The 17,345-nt window shown below is 43.3% G+C and overlaps 1 protein-coding gene across 1 annotated transcript in view; it reads right to left on the reverse strand.

Annotated features, from left to right (window-relative positions):
• Window positions 1-215: 215 nt before the first annotated feature.
• Window positions 216-17,345, reverse strand: part of LOC124647362 (protein BTR1-like) — a 30,413-nt gene continuing 13,283 nt past the window's right edge. Inside the window, exons 3-12 of the mRNA XM_047187320.1 lie at window positions 6,475-6,585; window positions 5,960-6,025; window positions 5,445-5,535; window positions 3,149-3,390; window positions 2,958-3,052; window positions 2,197-2,369; window positions 1,793-1,857; window positions 986-1,114; window positions 737-798; window positions 216-625 (exon numbers count right to left, since the gene is read on the reverse strand). Coding sequence (XP_047043276.1) covers window positions 454-625; window positions 737-798; window positions 986-1,114; window positions 1,793-1,857; window positions 2,197-2,369; window positions 2,958-3,052; window positions 3,149-3,390; window positions 5,445-5,535; window positions 5,960-6,025; window positions 6,475-6,585 — 1,206 coding nt within the window. The 3' untranslated portion in view covers window positions 216-453. The remainder of the gene's footprint in view (window positions 626-736; window positions 799-985; window positions 1,115-1,792; window positions 1,858-2,196; window positions 2,370-2,957; window positions 3,053-3,148; window positions 3,391-5,444; window positions 5,536-5,959; window positions 6,026-6,474; window positions 6,586-17,345) is intronic.

Here is a 17,345-nt window from a genome sequence, read left to right on the forward strand (position 1 = left end):
TGGGTAAAGGTAAGGATTTCACCCAATCCCTGTGAAGATTATCCCCACTAATCCCACCAAAGACCAAACCTCTTGTACCAACAAAGGCCCAAGAGATTACGACTCGTAACTCGTAAGAACAGCTCAAGTTCGATAAGCTCTCATCCAAACAAAAAACTAAACCGCATATCTTCACTACAGCATCCACCGATCCTCCAAAGAAACAGAACCAACGGTAGATTAAGATATTACCACTAGTAACTTCTTACTCCAAAGGATTTGATCATTTCTTACTTCGCAGCCACAGAACAAACATCAGAGCTTATCAGTACATACCAGTACCAGGCCACCAAACATAGAACCAATAACGTCGACGAACAAAAACTATCCATCAGTGAGTAAATCCTAAGTGCACCATGCCTTCTCCTCCCAAATCGTACTTACTCTTTCTAGGAGCGCCAAAAAAAAGCTGTCTCACTGCATGTCACTTGTAGTACTCTGCTCCTGTTGTTGAGGTGTGGTATCCGGCTTGAGAGGCGGCCTCTCGCCACCGCCATTGCTCCGGCTACGGGCAGCTGAGACCACATGCATGATCATCCCCTCAGCGGTGTTGATTGCTTCCCGTGTCCCACTGATCACCACCTCCCTGCATATGCATCACACACAGAAAGTTACCATATTGCAGGCTTGTGTATCTCAAAGCCAGCGCAAATCATGATGCGTCTAGTCCACACACGGACAGAGAAAACCGACATACCTGTCAGTAGTCCCAGCTATGAACTCACCCTTCGCCGAAGTCTTGATCCATGCGCCAGTAAACTGAACTCCAAGGAACCAATTAACAATTAGCTAAAGCCATCCTCCAGTCCAGTGGCATGCATGTATGTTTGACTTGGCACACAAAATTAATGGGAAGCCAGCAAAAGATGTTAAGACCAAACCGTTCAGAAATACTACACTACCCCATGCATTCATGTTAATAGTGCATATTAGTGATTCAGGATACCTGTATGATCTCCCTTATTTTGCTCCCACCACAACCAATGACAGCACCAATATGCTCGTCGGCAATAGCAATGGTGAGAGAATCACGGGCATCATCATCGTTATCAGGTGATCTGATGGGCGTGTTCAACTGAAGAAATTCAAGAAAACATGGTTCAGTTTTCACAACAAGCATCATATACAACTGGTTCACTGGACATAAACAGTAAATGGTATACTTGGAAAATTATTAACATGCCGTGTGAAAAAAATAGATAAGAGGCATTTCATGAATAATGACGCTATGCATATGAAACACAAAGGTATAAAGGACTGGGTTGCAGCCTTCACCCAGATTTGCATATGTACTTCAGATTAACAGGTTGGAGTCAAGCCCGCAATTCTCATTCATTCCTTCCGAAAAGAAACTTCCATATTTCTTCTCCAGAAATATAACAGCCAGTTATACATTTTCTAAAGCACAAAGTACAGTATAGTAGGGGTGAACTGAGCAAGGGCTTCAACTTTCTACATGGAAAGGATGATTTTTTTTTTTCCTTTTGTCGTTTCTTAGCTTTGTTTGGAAATGGAATCAAGATCTAGTGTATGGCCAACAAGCATTATTACGAAGAGAAATAAATAATCCCCTTCCTTTACTTACAATACCTACCTAACACCCTACTAACATCCATTATTTTTTATTTACCCATTTAAAGCACTTCTTAAAAGATATATATTGAGAAGCCCCATTAGTGCATTAAAGAAGCAATCCAGATGAGAGGAGAATCAGAACATGTACCAGTAGATTTCAATAACAATAATGTCTTACCCTGCTGTGGTATCTTTCGACATGCTCATCTGGCCCATAGTCTTCACACCCAAGAAAGAGAGCGCCTGATTATTTAGGAGCACGATTAGCCAATTAGTTACTGGAGAAAGGTGACAAATTACGGTCTAGTAGCTCAATGCCTGCGAATCATTATGACTAGTTCATTATGACTAGTCCATGATCTCAATACACAAGAATACCATAAAAGAATATGAAAGCAACCTATTCTTCAAGTTCAGTCTTGCTGCAAGCCTTTGACAGATACTATACCAAACTACCCCAAGGCAGACAAGATGTGAATGAGGAGGGATCCAACCCGAAACTGAGTAGCAGGCAATACATATAACAAGAAAAAGCCGAAAAGACAGTAGTAGCGTCCAGTGCTAAAATTAATGCATACAAACCTGCATAGATACGTGAGTAGCGATCGTCCTCCAGCAACTCAGAAAGTATCAAGAATATCGCCTGCAGCTGGTTGTCCAAGTTTCCTGTGATTGTAACCAACCTATCGTTCAGACCATAGTATTTGTCGTGCCGTGAGATCACAATTCCAGCATTTGATGCTTCAGCCAGTGACCTAAACGGTACAAAAAAAAGGGGAATATGTATCAAGCCTGCAGTTTCTCAAAAGTAGAAATAAACAGAAGAAATATGAAGATGGAAATACTAGTGAAACGGAAACAAATGCCGCCTAGGCACCCAAACAAATAGTGAACTAGAAGAAGCAGAGCTGAAGCTGAATTTTTTGACAGCATGCCTCTGTGTGTATATGTGATCCCATGCATAAAGGTGGTTTAACAATAAGAATCAAACAGTAATAGCACTGTTAGAACCATAGACTGTAATGTGCAAATTAAATGGTATGATCACATATCTGACCAAATTGTGTGGACACGGTCTATGTGGCAACCCAAAACATGCAATTGCACTGCCGTAAACCAAATACGCACATAGATTGATAGATACACATAGAGAAAAGGATCACAACAGTGACGGTGACTACATTTCTGCCAGCCTTTTTTTGTGCCAATTACGAAACATGCAATTCCAAATGAAATGTAGTTAGATACAGAGAAAAATGTTCCCTGGAGATAGATGCTTCATCGCAAGTAGTATCACACACAGCAAGGTTGGGCGTGGGGAGCTGGAGTAAAACAATGCGTACTTGATGTTTGTGCCTCCTTTGCCAATGAGCACGCCGCAGCATGCGTCGGGCACCACGAGCACGACGGTGGCCCGCTCGTCGATCACCTGGCCACCCTGAGGCCAAAGCAGAGCAGAGCAGAGCAGAGGGTTAACCATCAGACTGAACCGAAAGGAAACGAAACCCGAGCAGAGCAGAGCGGGGTAAGGGACCTGGTAGAGGATTTTCTGGAGGACGATCTCGGCGGCGTCCATGACCTGGTGGAAGAGGCCGGAGACGAGGAGGACCCTGCGGTCGGTGCCGGGGAGGAGCTGGCCGCGGCGGGAGACCTTGACGAGCGCCCCGGAGGTGGACTGGAGCGCGGTGACGGCGGAGCCGCCCCTGCCGATGATGCCGCCGGCCTCGGAGTCGGAGACCAGGATCCTGGCGTGCGTCCGCTGCTCCCACAGGTCATCTGGAATGGGGAAGATCGGTGGGTTCCGAAGTTAAATTGAAAGGCAAACCCTCGCATAAACCCTCGTTTCCGAGGGAAGGAGATGGATCCGAGGATTCGGTGCAGGATGGAGGAAGCGGCGGTGAAGGGAAGGGAATGCGGGTGTCCTACCTTGGTAGCGGTCGTCGTCGGAGGCCGGCGGCGAGGAAGCCATGGGAGCGAGGAGAAGGTGAGGTGGCCGCCGCCTCGCTTCCTTCCTCGCTTTTGGTGGTGCCGTGCCGTGGGTTCCCTTCTTCCTCTGCTCTCAGCTCCTATCGTTTGTCACGCCTGCCGGGTCCAGCCAGTCAGCCACACAGACCTTTTTTTTTCCCCATTTTGTGTTCACAGGAAAATGGGAACCAGTTAGTTAACTGAAGCAGCTTGGAGTCGAAGCAACTCTTTTCTAAAAAAAACTTTACAACTTTATCTAAATATAGAGGTATATAGACATGTTTCAGCTATAGATTTATCTGTATCTAAAAAGTTGTCAAGATTTTTTAGCAACCGATGAAGTAGATTCATTGAAACCAATTCCTTCAAATCATTCTAAGCAACTTTAGCAGTCTTGGAACTTATCCAAATTTAGATGTATCTAGTTACTAAATAGTATTTAGGTATATTAAAAATTTAACAAATCTCGGACAAACTTCAGAGATGGATGTAGTACGAAAAAGGAAAAGAAAGATCCAAGGTGAGATGAAACCAGTGGTATATTTTTAAATAAGCAGAGTGGTGAGACATCGCAGAAATAAACACTAAGCACAAGACTCTGAACTTGGGCGATTTTGACAAAAATAACCTATTTCTGAAAGAAAAGCACGGAATGACCCTCTAGCCAAGCTATTTCACCGGAGGCCCATACGAACGGCATCACACATCCATGTCGACGTGGCGTGGTCGACGATGCGCGTCGTTGATCAGCCGACGTGGTAGGATGTGTGGCGCCGTTCGCATGGGCGCCACACATTGAAAGTGTGGTTGGTGCCGTTCTGAAGGGCGCCCACACATCCACTTATGTGTGGCGCCCGCGCCCGCCCTAGCCCGACCCCTCCTCATTTCCTGCTTAGCTCCTCTTCCTCCTCCTCCGACCAGCCACCCCACCTCTCTCCCCCACCCAAATCCCTCTCAAATCTTAGTGGATTTCGTTGGATCTGTCCGTGGAGATTGTTTCCAACCCGTTCCTTGAGGTAATCTCCTTCGTTCCCCTTCTTTTGATCCAATAAATTGATGGATTTGGTTGGATCTACATGTGAAACCCTAAGTTGATTTGAGGGTGGATCTAGATTTGGTTGGATCTTAGGGTTTTTTGAAGTAGGACAAGTGGTAGGGCTAGGTTGTATGGGTAGAAACTCTAGGTTCATTTGTGCTGATTATGGCTAACTAATGAACACATGTATGTATGTGTTGTTCACATTATGCTAGGGGTGGAAAGAATTGTTCATGTTCATCATGTGGACAAGGATGCTTTTTTGAAGGGAAACCTAGAGCCATACCCGGAAGAGGTTGACTTGGTGTTTGACCGTAACCCTAGCTTTGCCGATGTGGTAGCACAAGTGAGGATTGAGTAGAATTGGAATGGGCGAAATGATGGTGTTGAGTTAGAGGGGAGACATAATATGGGGTAAGGAATGCACGCCCGTTGGAAGACAATGCGTATCAACTCCGAGCAACGTTGGTCCGTTTACAAGGAGACGGTGGCTGAGTCACAAGACAAGGCTCTGGAGTTGTTTGCAACCAAGACGGCTGATGCTAATATCGAGCTTGACCTTAACCGGCGCTCCTCCCCCGTTGATGTTAGGAGTCCACCACCCATGATCCAAGAAGAAGCCACCAAATCTCCCATTATCCAATCTCCCATTGCCCAAGATGCACCATTGGAGAAGGAGTATGATGAGCATGACGATGGTGATAATGGTTTCGAGATGAATTACAATAATGTCGGTGATTTGGATGCATATTTGACAAAAGAGGACATGGACCACTCCATTCCTTATTCCCGATGCAAGAGGACATCCATATGAGTGGGCACCGCATACGCCAGATACCCGCCTCCTCCAAGCACTTGGGGTTGAGGTCACTCATCGCCGAGCCAATATGGTCAAAGCTACCATATGGCTCCCAATCCACCTTCAGCATACAAATATTTCAAAAATTACAACATGCCAGTGGAATTTATGAAAAAAGATAGCAGAAGAGTGATGGCTTCAGAAAAGTTACCTGCTCAGCGGTAAGAGTGTCCAACTCCTCAGTGTAGTGCTTGTACATGACCATTGGATCGTTCTCATCTCCGAGACATGGTCCCACAAGTATGCCCAAGTGGGCTCCCGATCAAGGTTCTTGTAATGAGCCCATCGCCTCTTGTTGTATCTCTCGGGCTTTGCCCAACTGGTAGGTGTTCCCAGCTCCATACGGAAAGTATGAGCATGCATCCACCAATACCGCCGACACCAGCCCTGCGACAACCTTCGTCCAACTGCGTACATACGAAATTTGGTTAGTACTTTGTCTAGCATACTACTATACAAGAATATTAAAGTATGAAAATCATTACCTGACGGTACAGGTAGGCAAGTGTCGTTGTTCCCCAACTCCACTTGTGCTCCAACTTCGTCAGCGCCTTGAGTCAACACCAATGAGCCAACTTACCACCACTGTCAGTAAAGAGAGTCCTCGAAATGACATACCACAAATACACTCGGGTGTATGTCCGGACATTCTCTTTTTTATAAATAACTCTATTTACTAGTGTCACGGTTGGCCCCTTCCGGGCATTCTCCAAAGTTAGTCTTGATCCACTTGTAATTTGCGCCGGAGGGAGCTCTATCTTTTTTATTTGCTGGCTCCGGAGGAGCCATGCCAATAAGGTCCTCGATTTGCTCGCGCCACCCATCAGAAGATGTGTTCATACACAGTGCCTCGCCCTGAATAGGAAGACCAAGGATCATGGAAACATACTGAAGAGTAGGGGTCATATCGCCGGCCCTCAAGTGGAAGGTGTGCGTCTCCGGCCTCCACAGGTTGACAAGTGCAGTGAGTGCCGCGGCGTTCATGTTTCCCCCGGCTTACAAGCGTGATGAACGGGAGAAGACTGGTAGGTTGTATGTGCTCCGTGTACCGCTCATCATACGGCATGTCCTTCATGCTACCATGGTAACGAATCTTCAATGGCTCAAGAACCTACAAGCACATCCAGACACAGAATATTATGCCATATTCAATGGAATAAAACAAGAGGTGTTAACAAAATAAATATTAGTACATTCCTCTTTTCCGTGATATGATATGCCCGGTGTTCCTTGTCATACTGATGATCTAGGAGCCACACCATACTACATTTTTTCACAAATACACACAATAAGAACTACCATATTGTGACCATACATGTTCTATATTTGGGTTCTCCAAACAGATATGAGCCATTCCTAAGAAAATACTAGGACAATAGAATGCATTTGCTAAGCAAATATTAGCCATTTCAACACATACATACATAGGGTTTTAACACATACATGTAAAATTTCATATCTAGAGTTCCAACAAATCTATGGTTCAAACACATGCATACATGAGGCTATCAATTTCAACATGGACTACAATATAGATTCCACCAACCAACATTTCAAATTTAGTTCCCATGTCTAGGGTTCATGTCCAAATCTAGCAAAATCTATGAAATTAGTGGATGAATCGAAAGGATTCGGAGGGGATTACCTTGAGGAATGGATGGGGAAGGATTTGGCCGGTCAGATCTGACGAATTCGTGGCCGATTTGGTGGGGGCGGAGGAGAGGCGGCCGGCGGCGGCGGTTCCGTGTTCCATAGAAGAAAAGAAGAGGGAAGAAGAAGAGGGTCGGGATGGGCGGGCTCGGGTGCCACACATAAGTGGATGTGTGACGCTCTTCGAAACGGCGCCACACATCCTTGTCACGTCGGCTGATCAATGGCGCGCAGCATCGACCATGCCACATTGGCATGGATGTGTGGCGTCGTTCGCATGGGCGCCACACAGTGAAGTGTGGCGCCGATGGCAAGGGCGCCACACAAAAAGATTAGTCCAGTGAAATAGTTTGGCCAGAGGATTATTTCGTGCTTTTCTTTCAGAAGTAGGTTATTTTTGTCAAAATCGCCTTGAACCGGGTGTGCCATGTGCACAACTGTGAGTTAGACACTGAGATGAGGCTTCTTATTCGCCGTCCGTGGGGCTCCTGCTCCCACCAATCCCTTCAAACCATTCCAAGCAACTTAGCAGTTTGAAATTTATCCGAATTTAGATGTATCTAGTTACGAAATAATACTTACATATATTAAAATTTTCACAAATCTCGGACAAACTTTAGAGATGGATGTAGTACGAAAAAGGAAAAGATCCAAGGTGAGATGAAACCAGTGGTATTTTTTAACAAGCAAAACGCAGAACACAAGCTTTGAACCTGGGTGTGCCATGTGCACAAATGTAAGTTAGACACTGAGATGAGGTTCCTTATCGGTGACAAGGACTAGGTACTTTGCCAGATTCATTATAATCCATTCCTTAGAGCACCTCCAGACGTCTCCCCGACGAGGCCCCCGACACCCCTTTCTTCATCTGTACGGCGTTATTCGGCCTAACCGCGTCCCGAGTTTCTCGTTTTCCCTCAGAAAAGGGCCTAAATCCATCCGGAGAGCCCAGTCCATCCACGGCCTTTCGTGGTGAGCTCGGGGAGTCCGGACGAAAGAAAAGCGGAGACGGGCTCGCTCTGTCAGCGAGAAAACACGCGAACCCCGCCACTTTCTCGCCGCAAATCCCCCTCCCCCTTGTAGCCCTCTCGCCGCCGGCACCAACCCTCGCCAATCCACCGGCTTGTTGCCTATATTCCGCCTCCCCTCCTCCCACCAGCCTATATTCCGTCGACCTCCTCCCGTCTTCCTATATTCCGCCGTCGGGCTACTCCTCGCGCTCCGCGTCTCGCCTCGTGTCGACCGCAATGCATCAGATGTGGGAGGTGATGAACTGTTGTGTGTGCTTACACAACATGATTATTGAGAATGAGCGAAAGTATCGAGCAAGCTGCACCATATGACAGAGAGGGTCCTCTTGCACAGCCTAATCACCATGTGCCGACATCATGGGCTTCATTCATCGCTACGCTTCAGGAGATTCGAGACTCCACAATGCATCAACAACTGCAGGATGATCTGGTGGAGCACATATGGAGGCTTCGAGGCAACACCAACTAGTTTCCATTTGATTTGTTTCAAAACTTGTTAAATTATTTGCAGGCTTTGTTGAACTGTATAATTTATTTGTGAAAATATGCCAAATATTGGCCAAAATTTATCAAATACGCCGAACTGTGAGTTTATTTGTCAAAATAAAGCCAAATATGCCGTTCGTCGGGCACCTAGCTGGGGGCGGTGATGACGCGTAAAGCACACGCCCGTTGGAAACCCCAAGTGGAAGGTGTGATGCGTACAACAGCAAGTTTCCCTCAGTAAGAAACCAAAGTTTATCGAACCAGTAGGAGTCAAGGAAGCACGTGAAGGTTGATGGTGGCGGAGTGTAGTGCGCGCAACACCAGGGATTCCAGCGCCAACGTGGAACCTGCACAACACAATCAAGATACTTTGCCCCAACGTAACAGTGAGGTTGTCAATCTCACCGGCTTGCTGTAAACAAAGGATTAGATGTATAGTGTGGAAGATGATGTTTGTATGCGAAGAACAGTAAAGAACAATGTTTGCAGTAAATTGTATTCGATGTAAAAGAATGGACCGGGGTCCACAGTTCACTAGTGGTGTCTCTCCAATAAGAAATAGCATGTTGGGTGAACAAATTACAATTGGGCAATTGACAAATAAAGATGGCATGACAATGCACATACATATCATGATGAGTAGTGTGAAATTCAATTGGGCATTACGACAAAGTACATAGACCGCTATCCAGCATGCATCTATGCCCAAAAAGTCCACCTTCGGGTTAGCATCCGCACCCCTTCCAGTATTAAGTTGCAAACAACAGCCAATTGCATTAAGTATGGTGCGTAATGTAATCAACACAAATATCCTTAGACATAGCATTGATGTTTTATCCCTAGTGGCAACAGACATCCACAACCTTAGAACTTTCTGTCACTGTCCCAGATTAAATGGAGGCATGAACCCACTATCGAGCATTAATACTCCCTCTTGGAGTTACAAGTATCAACTTGGCCAGAGCCTCTACTAGCAACGGACAGCATGCAAGATCATAAACAACACATATATGATAGATTGATAATCAACATAACATAGTATTCCATATTCATCGGATCCCAACAAACGCAACATGTAGCATTACAAATAGATGATCTTGATCATGATAGGCAGCTCACAAGATCTAACAATGATAGCACATGAGGAGAAGACAACCATCTAGCTACTGCTATGGACCCATAGTCCAGGGGTGAACTACTCACACATCACTCCGCAGGCGATCATGGCGATGAAGAGTCCTTCGGGAGATGATTCCCCTCTCCGGCAGGGTGCCGGAGGCGATCTCCTGAATCCCCCGAGATGGGATTGGCGGCGGCGGCGTCTCTGGAAGATTTTCCGTATCGTGGCTCTCGGTACTGGGGTATTCGCGACGAAGGCTTTAAGTAGGCGGAAGGGCAGAGTCGGGGGGCTGATGTGGGCCCCACACACTAGGGCGGTGCGGGCCCTAGCCTGGCCGCGCGGCCCTAGTGTGGCGGCGCCTCGTCGCCCCACTTCGTAATTCCTTCGGTCTTCTGGAAGCTTCGTGGAAAAATAAGACCCTGGGCGTTAATTTCGTCCAATTCCGAGAATATTTCCTTTGTAGGATTTCTGAAACCAAAAACAGCAGAAAACAACAACTGGCTCTTCGGCATCTTGTCAATAGGTTAGTGCCGGAAAATGCATAAATATGACATAAAGTATGTATAAAACATGTGAGTATCATCAATAAAGTAGCATGTAACATAAGAAATTATAGATACATTTGAGACGTATCAAGCATCCCCAAGCTTAGTTCCTACTCGTCCTCGAGTAGGTAAACGATAACAAAGATAATTTCTGAAGTGACATGCTATCATAATCTTGATCAATACTATTGTAAGCATTTGTAATGAATGCAGCGATTCGAAGCAATGGTAAAGACAATGAGTAAACAACTGAATCATATAGCAAAGACTTTGCATGAATAGTACTTTCAAGACAAGCATCAATAAGTCTTGCATAGGAGTTAACTCATAAAGCAATAGTTTCTTGGTAGAAAGTTTTGAAGCAACACAAAGGAAGATATAAGTTTCAGCGGTTGCTTTCAACTTCAACATGTTTATCTCATGGACAATTGTCAACACAAAGTAATATGATGAATGCAAATAAGCAAATATGTAAGAATCAATGCACAGTTAACACAAGTGTTTGCTTCTAAGATAGAAGGAAGTAGGTAAACTGACTCAACATAAAAGTAGAAGAATGGCCCTTCGCAAAGGGAAGCATGGATTGCTATATTTGTGCTAGAGATTTTATTTTAAAAACATAGAATCAATTTTGTCAACGGTAGTAATAAAGCATATGTGTTATGTATAAGATATCCTATAAGTTGCAAGCCTCATGCATAGATTACCAATAGTGCCCGCACCTTGTCCTAATTAGCTTGGATTTACATGGATTATCATTGCATAACATATGTTTTAACCAAGTATCACAAAGGGGTACCTCTATGCCGCCTGTACAAAGGTCTAAGGAGAAAGCTCGCATTGGATTTCTCGCTTTTGATTATTCTCAACTTAGACATCCATACCGGGACAACATAGACAACAGATAATGGACTCCTCTTTAATGCATAAGCATTCAACAACAGATAATATTCTCCTAAGAGATTGAGGATTGTTATCCAAACTGAAACTTCCACCATGGATCATGGCTTTCGTTAGTGGCCCAATGTTCTTCTCTAACAATATGCATACTCAAACCATTCAACTTATGATAAATCACCCTTACTTCAGACAAGACGAACATGCATAGCAACTCACATGATATTCAACAAATAGTTGATGGCGTCCCTAGGAACATGGTTACCGCTCAACAAGCAACTTATTAAGAAATAAGATACATAAGTACATATTCAATACCACAATAGTTTTTAAGCTATTTTTCCCATGAGCTATATATTGCAAAGACAAAGGAATGGAATTTTAAAGGTAGCACTCAAGCAATTTACTTTGGAATGGCGGAAAAATACCATGTAGTAGGTAGGTATGGTGAACACAAATGGCATAGTTTTTTGGCTCAAGGATTTGGATGCACGAGAAGTAATCCCTCTCAATACAAGGCTTAGGCTAGCAAGGTTGTTTGAAGCAAACACAAGGATGAACCGGTACAGCAAAACTTACATAAGAACATATTGCAAGCATTATAAAACTCTACACTGTCTTCCTTGTTGTTCAAACCCTCACCAGAAAATAGACTTCAGAGAGACCAATCATGCAAACCAAATGTCAACAAGCTCTACGGTATTTCTTCACTAATAGGTGCAAAGTACATGATGCAAGAGCTTAAACATGATCTATATGAGCACAACAATTGCAAAGTATCAAATTATTCAAGACATTATACCAATTACCACATGTACTATTTTCTGTTTCCAACCATATAACAATTAACGAAGCAGTTTCAACCTTCGCCATGAACATTAAGAATAAAGCTAAGAACATATGTGTTCATATGCAACAGCGGAGAGTGTCTCTCTCCCACACAAAGAATGCTAGGATCCAATTTTATTCAAACAAAACAAAAACAAGAACATAAAGACGCTCCAAGTAAAGCACATAAGATGTGACGGAATAAAAATATAGTTTCACTAGAGGTGACCTGATAATTTGTCGATGAAGAAGGGGATGCCTTGGGCATCCGCAAGCTTAGATGCTTGAGTCTTCTTGAAATATGCAGGGATGAACCACTGGGGCATCCCCAAGCTTAGAGCTTTCACTCTCCTTGATCATATTGTATCATCCTCCTCTCTTGATCCTTGAAAACTTCCTGCACACCAAACTCAAAACAAACTCATTAGAGGGTTAGTGCATAATCAAAAATTCACATGTTCAAAGGTGACATAATCATTCTTAACACTTCTGGACATTGCACAAAGCTACTGAAAGTTAATGAAACAAAGAAATCCATCAAACATAGCAAAACAGGCAATGCGAAATAAAAGACAGAATCTGTCAAAACAGAACAGTCCGTAAAGACGAATTTTTCTGGGGCACTTAACTCTCTCAGATGAAAATGCTCAAATTGAATGAAAGTTGAATACATATCTGAGGATTACTCACGTAAATTGGCAGATTTTTCTGAGTTACCTACAGATAATACTACTCAAATTCGTGACAACAAGAAATCTGTTTATGCGCAGTAATCCAAATCTAGTATGAACCTTACTATCAAAGACTTTACTTGGCACAACAATGCAATAAAATAAAGATAAGGAGAGGTTGCTACAGTAGTAACAACATCCAAGGCTCAAATATAAAACAAAAGTGCAGAAGTAAAATTATGGGTTGTCTCCCATAAGCGCTTTTCTTTAACGCCTTTCAGCTAGGTGATACGTCTCCAACGTATCGATAATTTCTTGTGTTCCATGCCACATTATTGATGTTATCTACATGTTTTATGCACACTTTATGTCATATTCGTGCATTTTCTGGAACTAACTTATTAACAAGATGCCGAAGTGCCGGTTCACTGTTTCTGCTGTTTTGGTTTCGAAATCCTAGTAACGAAATATTCTCGGAATCGGACGAAATCAACGCCAAAGATCTTAGAATCCCCGGAAGCATCCGAGAACACACGAGAGGGACCGGAGGGGGGCACGAGGCCCACCACACCATACCACTGGCGCGGCCTAGGGGGCCCGCGCCCCCTAGGGTTTGGCCAGCCCTTCGACCCCACAGCGCCGCCTCTTCGCCTATATAAAGCCCCTGGATCAGAAAACCCGATACCAATTGACGAAACCCACGAAACCTGCCGAGCCGCCGCCATCGCGAAGCCAAGATGCGGGGACGGGATCTCGTTCCGGCACCTGTCGGAGCGGGGAAGTGCCCCGGAAGGCTTCTCCATCGACACCGCTGCCATCTCCACCGCCATCTTCATCACCGCTGCTTTGCTCCCATGAGGAGGGAGTAGTTCTCCATCGAGGCTCGGGGATGTACCGGTAGCTATGTGGTTCATCTCTCTCCTATGTAGTTCAATACAATAATCTCATGAGCTGCCTTACATGATTGAGATTCATATGATGATGCTTGTAATCTAGATGTCATTATGCTAGTCAAGTGAGTTTTACTTATGTGATCTCCGGAGACTCCTCGTCCCACGTGTGTAAAGGTGACAGGTGTGTGCACCGTGTGGGTCTCTTAGGCTAGATTTCACGGAATACTTATTCACTATTGAATGGCATAGTGAGGTGCTTATTTATATCTCTTTATGATTGCGGCATGTTGTATCACAATTTATCTATGTGCTACTCTAGTGATGTGTTATTAAAGTAGTTTTATTCCTCCTGCATGTGTGCAAAGGTGACAGTGCGTGCACCGTGTTAGTACTTGGTTTATGCTATGATCATGATCTCTTGTAGATTATGGAGTTAACTATTGCTATGATATATTGATGTGATCTATTCCTCCTACATATGCATGAAGGTGACGGTGTGCATGCTATGCTAGTACTTGGTTTAGTCTGTTGATCTATCTTACACTTAAGGTTACTTAAACATGAGCATTATTGTGGAGCTTGTTAACTCCGGCATTGAGGGTTCGTGTAATCCTACGCAATGTGTTCATCATCCAACAAAAGTGTAGAGTATGCATTTATACGTTACGTTATGTGATCAATGTTGAGAGTGTCCACTAGTGAAAGTGTAATCCCTAGGCCTTGTTCCTAAATACTGGCTGAGTTACTCTTGCTTGTTTACTCTTGCTGCGTTACTACTCTTGCGTTACTCTTGCTTGTTTACTATTTTCTTGCGTTACTACTGCTGCAATACCACCACCATCAACTACACGCCAAGCACTTTTCGCGCACCGTTGCTCTTGCTCATACTTATTTATACCACCTGTATTTCACTATCTCTTCGCCGAACTAGTGCACCTATTAGGTGTGTTGGGGACACAAGAGACTTCTTGCTTTGTGGTTGCGGGGTTGCATGAGAGGGATATCTTTGACCTCTTCCTCACTGAGTTCGATAAACCTTGGGTATCCACTTAAGGGAAACTTGCTGCTGTTCTACAAACCTCTGCTCTTGGAGGCCCAACACTGTCTACAAGAATAGAAGCTCCCGTAGACATCAAGCACTTTTAAGGCGCCGTTGCCGGGGAGGAAAGGTAAAAGGCTCTCATACTACGGTCTCAGGTAAAGTATTTTTCTGGCGCCGTTGTGTGTGTGCTCAAAGCTATTTTCTTTAGATCCTGCAATTGCATCTTTTTGTTTCTTGTTTACACTAGTTTGGCATAATGTACAAGAGTGAGCTTCTTATTCTATTTCCTGATTTAAAACATGGATTGTTTGATGCGAAAATTAAAAAACCTATGAAATCTTCTTTGCATGCTTGGTAGTAATATTAGTATGAACGCTTTGAACACCATTGTTGACAATAATATAGAAAGTTCTAAGCTTGGGGATGCTGGTTTTCATGATCTTTTTAGTCCCCCAAGCATTGAGGAGAAAATTTTCTCGTGATGATACTTTGCCTCCTATTTCTGATGATGATAATGATAGTGGTCTTTTTGCGCCACCTACTATGGAGGATAAATTTGATTATGATTACAATATGCCTCCTACACTTGATGAGAATAATAATGATAGCTACTTTGTTGAATTTGCTCCCACTACAACTAATAAATTTGACTATGCTTATGTGGAGAGTAATAATTTTATGCATGAGACTCATGATAAGAATGCTTTATGTGATAGTTATATTGTTGAGTTTGCTCATGATGCTACTGAAAGTTATTATGAGAGAGGAAAATATGGTTGTAGAAGTTTTCATGTTACTAAAACACCTCTCTATGTGCTGAAATTTTTCAAGCTACACTTGTTTTATCTTCCTATGCTTGTTACTTTGCTCTTCATGAACTTGTTTATTTACAAGATTCCTATGCATAGGAAGCATGTTAGACTTAAATGTGTTTTGAATTTGCCTCTTGATGCTCTCTTTTGCTTCACATACTATCTTTTGCGAGTGCATCATTAAAGCTGCTTGAGCCCATCTTAATGGCTAAAAAGAAAGAACTTCTTGGGAGATAACACATGTGTTATTTTGCTACAGTACTTTGTTTTATATTTGTGTCTTGGAAGTTGTTTACTACTGTAGCAACCTCTCCTTATCTTAGTTTTGAGTTTTGTTGTGCCAAGTTAAGCCGTTGATAGAAAAGTAAGTACTAGATTTGGATTACTGCGCAGTTCCAGATTTCTTTGCTGTCACGAATCTGAGCCCACTGCCCTGCAGGAAGCTCAGAAAATTATGCCAATTTACGTGCATGATCCTCAGATATGTACGCAACTTTCATTCAATTTGAGCATTTTCATTTGAGCAAGTATGGTGCCATTTTAAAATTCGTCAATACGAACTGTTCTGTTTTGACAGATTCTGCCTTTTATTTCGCATTGCCTCTTTCGCTATGTTGGATGAATTTCTTTGATCCACTAATGTCCAGTAGCATTATGCAATGTCCAGAAGTGTTAAGAATGATTGTGTCACCTCTGAATATGTCAATTTATATTGTGCACTAACCCTCTAATGAGTTGTTTCGAGTTTGGTGTGGAGGAAGTTTTCAAGGATCAAGAGAGGAGTATGATGCAACATGATCAAGGAGAGTGAAAGCTCTAAGCTTGGGGATGCACCCGGTGGTTCACCCCTGCATATATCAAGAAGACTCAAGCGTCTAAGCTTGGGGATGCCCAAGGCATCCCCTTCTTCATCAACAAATTATCGAGGTTCCTCCCCTGAAACTACATTTTTATTCGGCCACATCTTATGTGCTTTTTCTTGGAGCGTCGGTTTGTTTTTGTTTTTGTTTTGTTTGAATAAAATGGATCCTAGCATTCACTTTATGGGAGAGATACACACTCCGCTGTAGCATATGGACAAATATGTCCTTGGTTTCTACTCATAGTATTCATGGCGAAGTTTCTCCTTCGTTAAATTGTTATATGGTTGGAATTGGAAAATGATACATGTAGTAATTGATATAAATGTCTTGGGTAATGTGATACTTGGCAATTGTTGTGCTCATGTTTAAGCTCTTGCATCATATGCTTTGCACCCATTAATGAAGAAATACATAGAGCATGCTAAAATTTGGTTTGCATATTTGGTTTCTCTAAGGTCTAGATAATTTCTAGTATTGAGTTTGAACAACAAGGAAGACGGTGTAGAGTCTTATAATGCTTTCAATATGTCTTTTATGTGAGTTTTGCTGCGCCGGTTCATCCTTGTGTTTGTTTCAAATAAGCCTTGCTAGCCTAAACCTTGTATCGAGAGGGAATACTTCTCATGCATCCAAAATACTTGAGCCAACCACTATGCCATTTGTGTCCACCATACCTATCTATACTACATGGTATTTTCCCGCCATTCCAAAGTAAATTGCTTGAGTGCTACCTTTAAAATTCCATCATTCACCTTTGCAATATATAGCTCATGGGACAAATAGCTTAAAAACTATTGTAGTATTGAATATGTAATTATGCACTTTATCTCTTATTAAGTTGATTGTTGTGCGATAACCATGTTTACTGGGGAACGCCATCAACTCATTGTTGAATTTCATGTGAGTTGCTATGCATGTTCGTCTTGTCTGAAGTAAGGGCGATCTACACTGAGTTGAATGGTTTGAGCATGCATATTGTGAGAGAATAACATTGGGCCGCTAACTAAAGCCACATGAATTCTGTAGGTGGAAG

The sequence above is a fragment of the Lolium rigidum genome, chromosome 4 (genome assembly GCF_022539505.1).
Source record: "Lolium rigidum isolate FL_2022 chromosome 4, APGP_CSIRO_Lrig_0.1, whole genome shotgun sequence".
NCBI classification, from domain to species: domain Eukaryota; kingdom Viridiplantae; phylum Streptophyta; class Magnoliopsida; order Poales; family Poaceae; genus Lolium; species Lolium rigidum.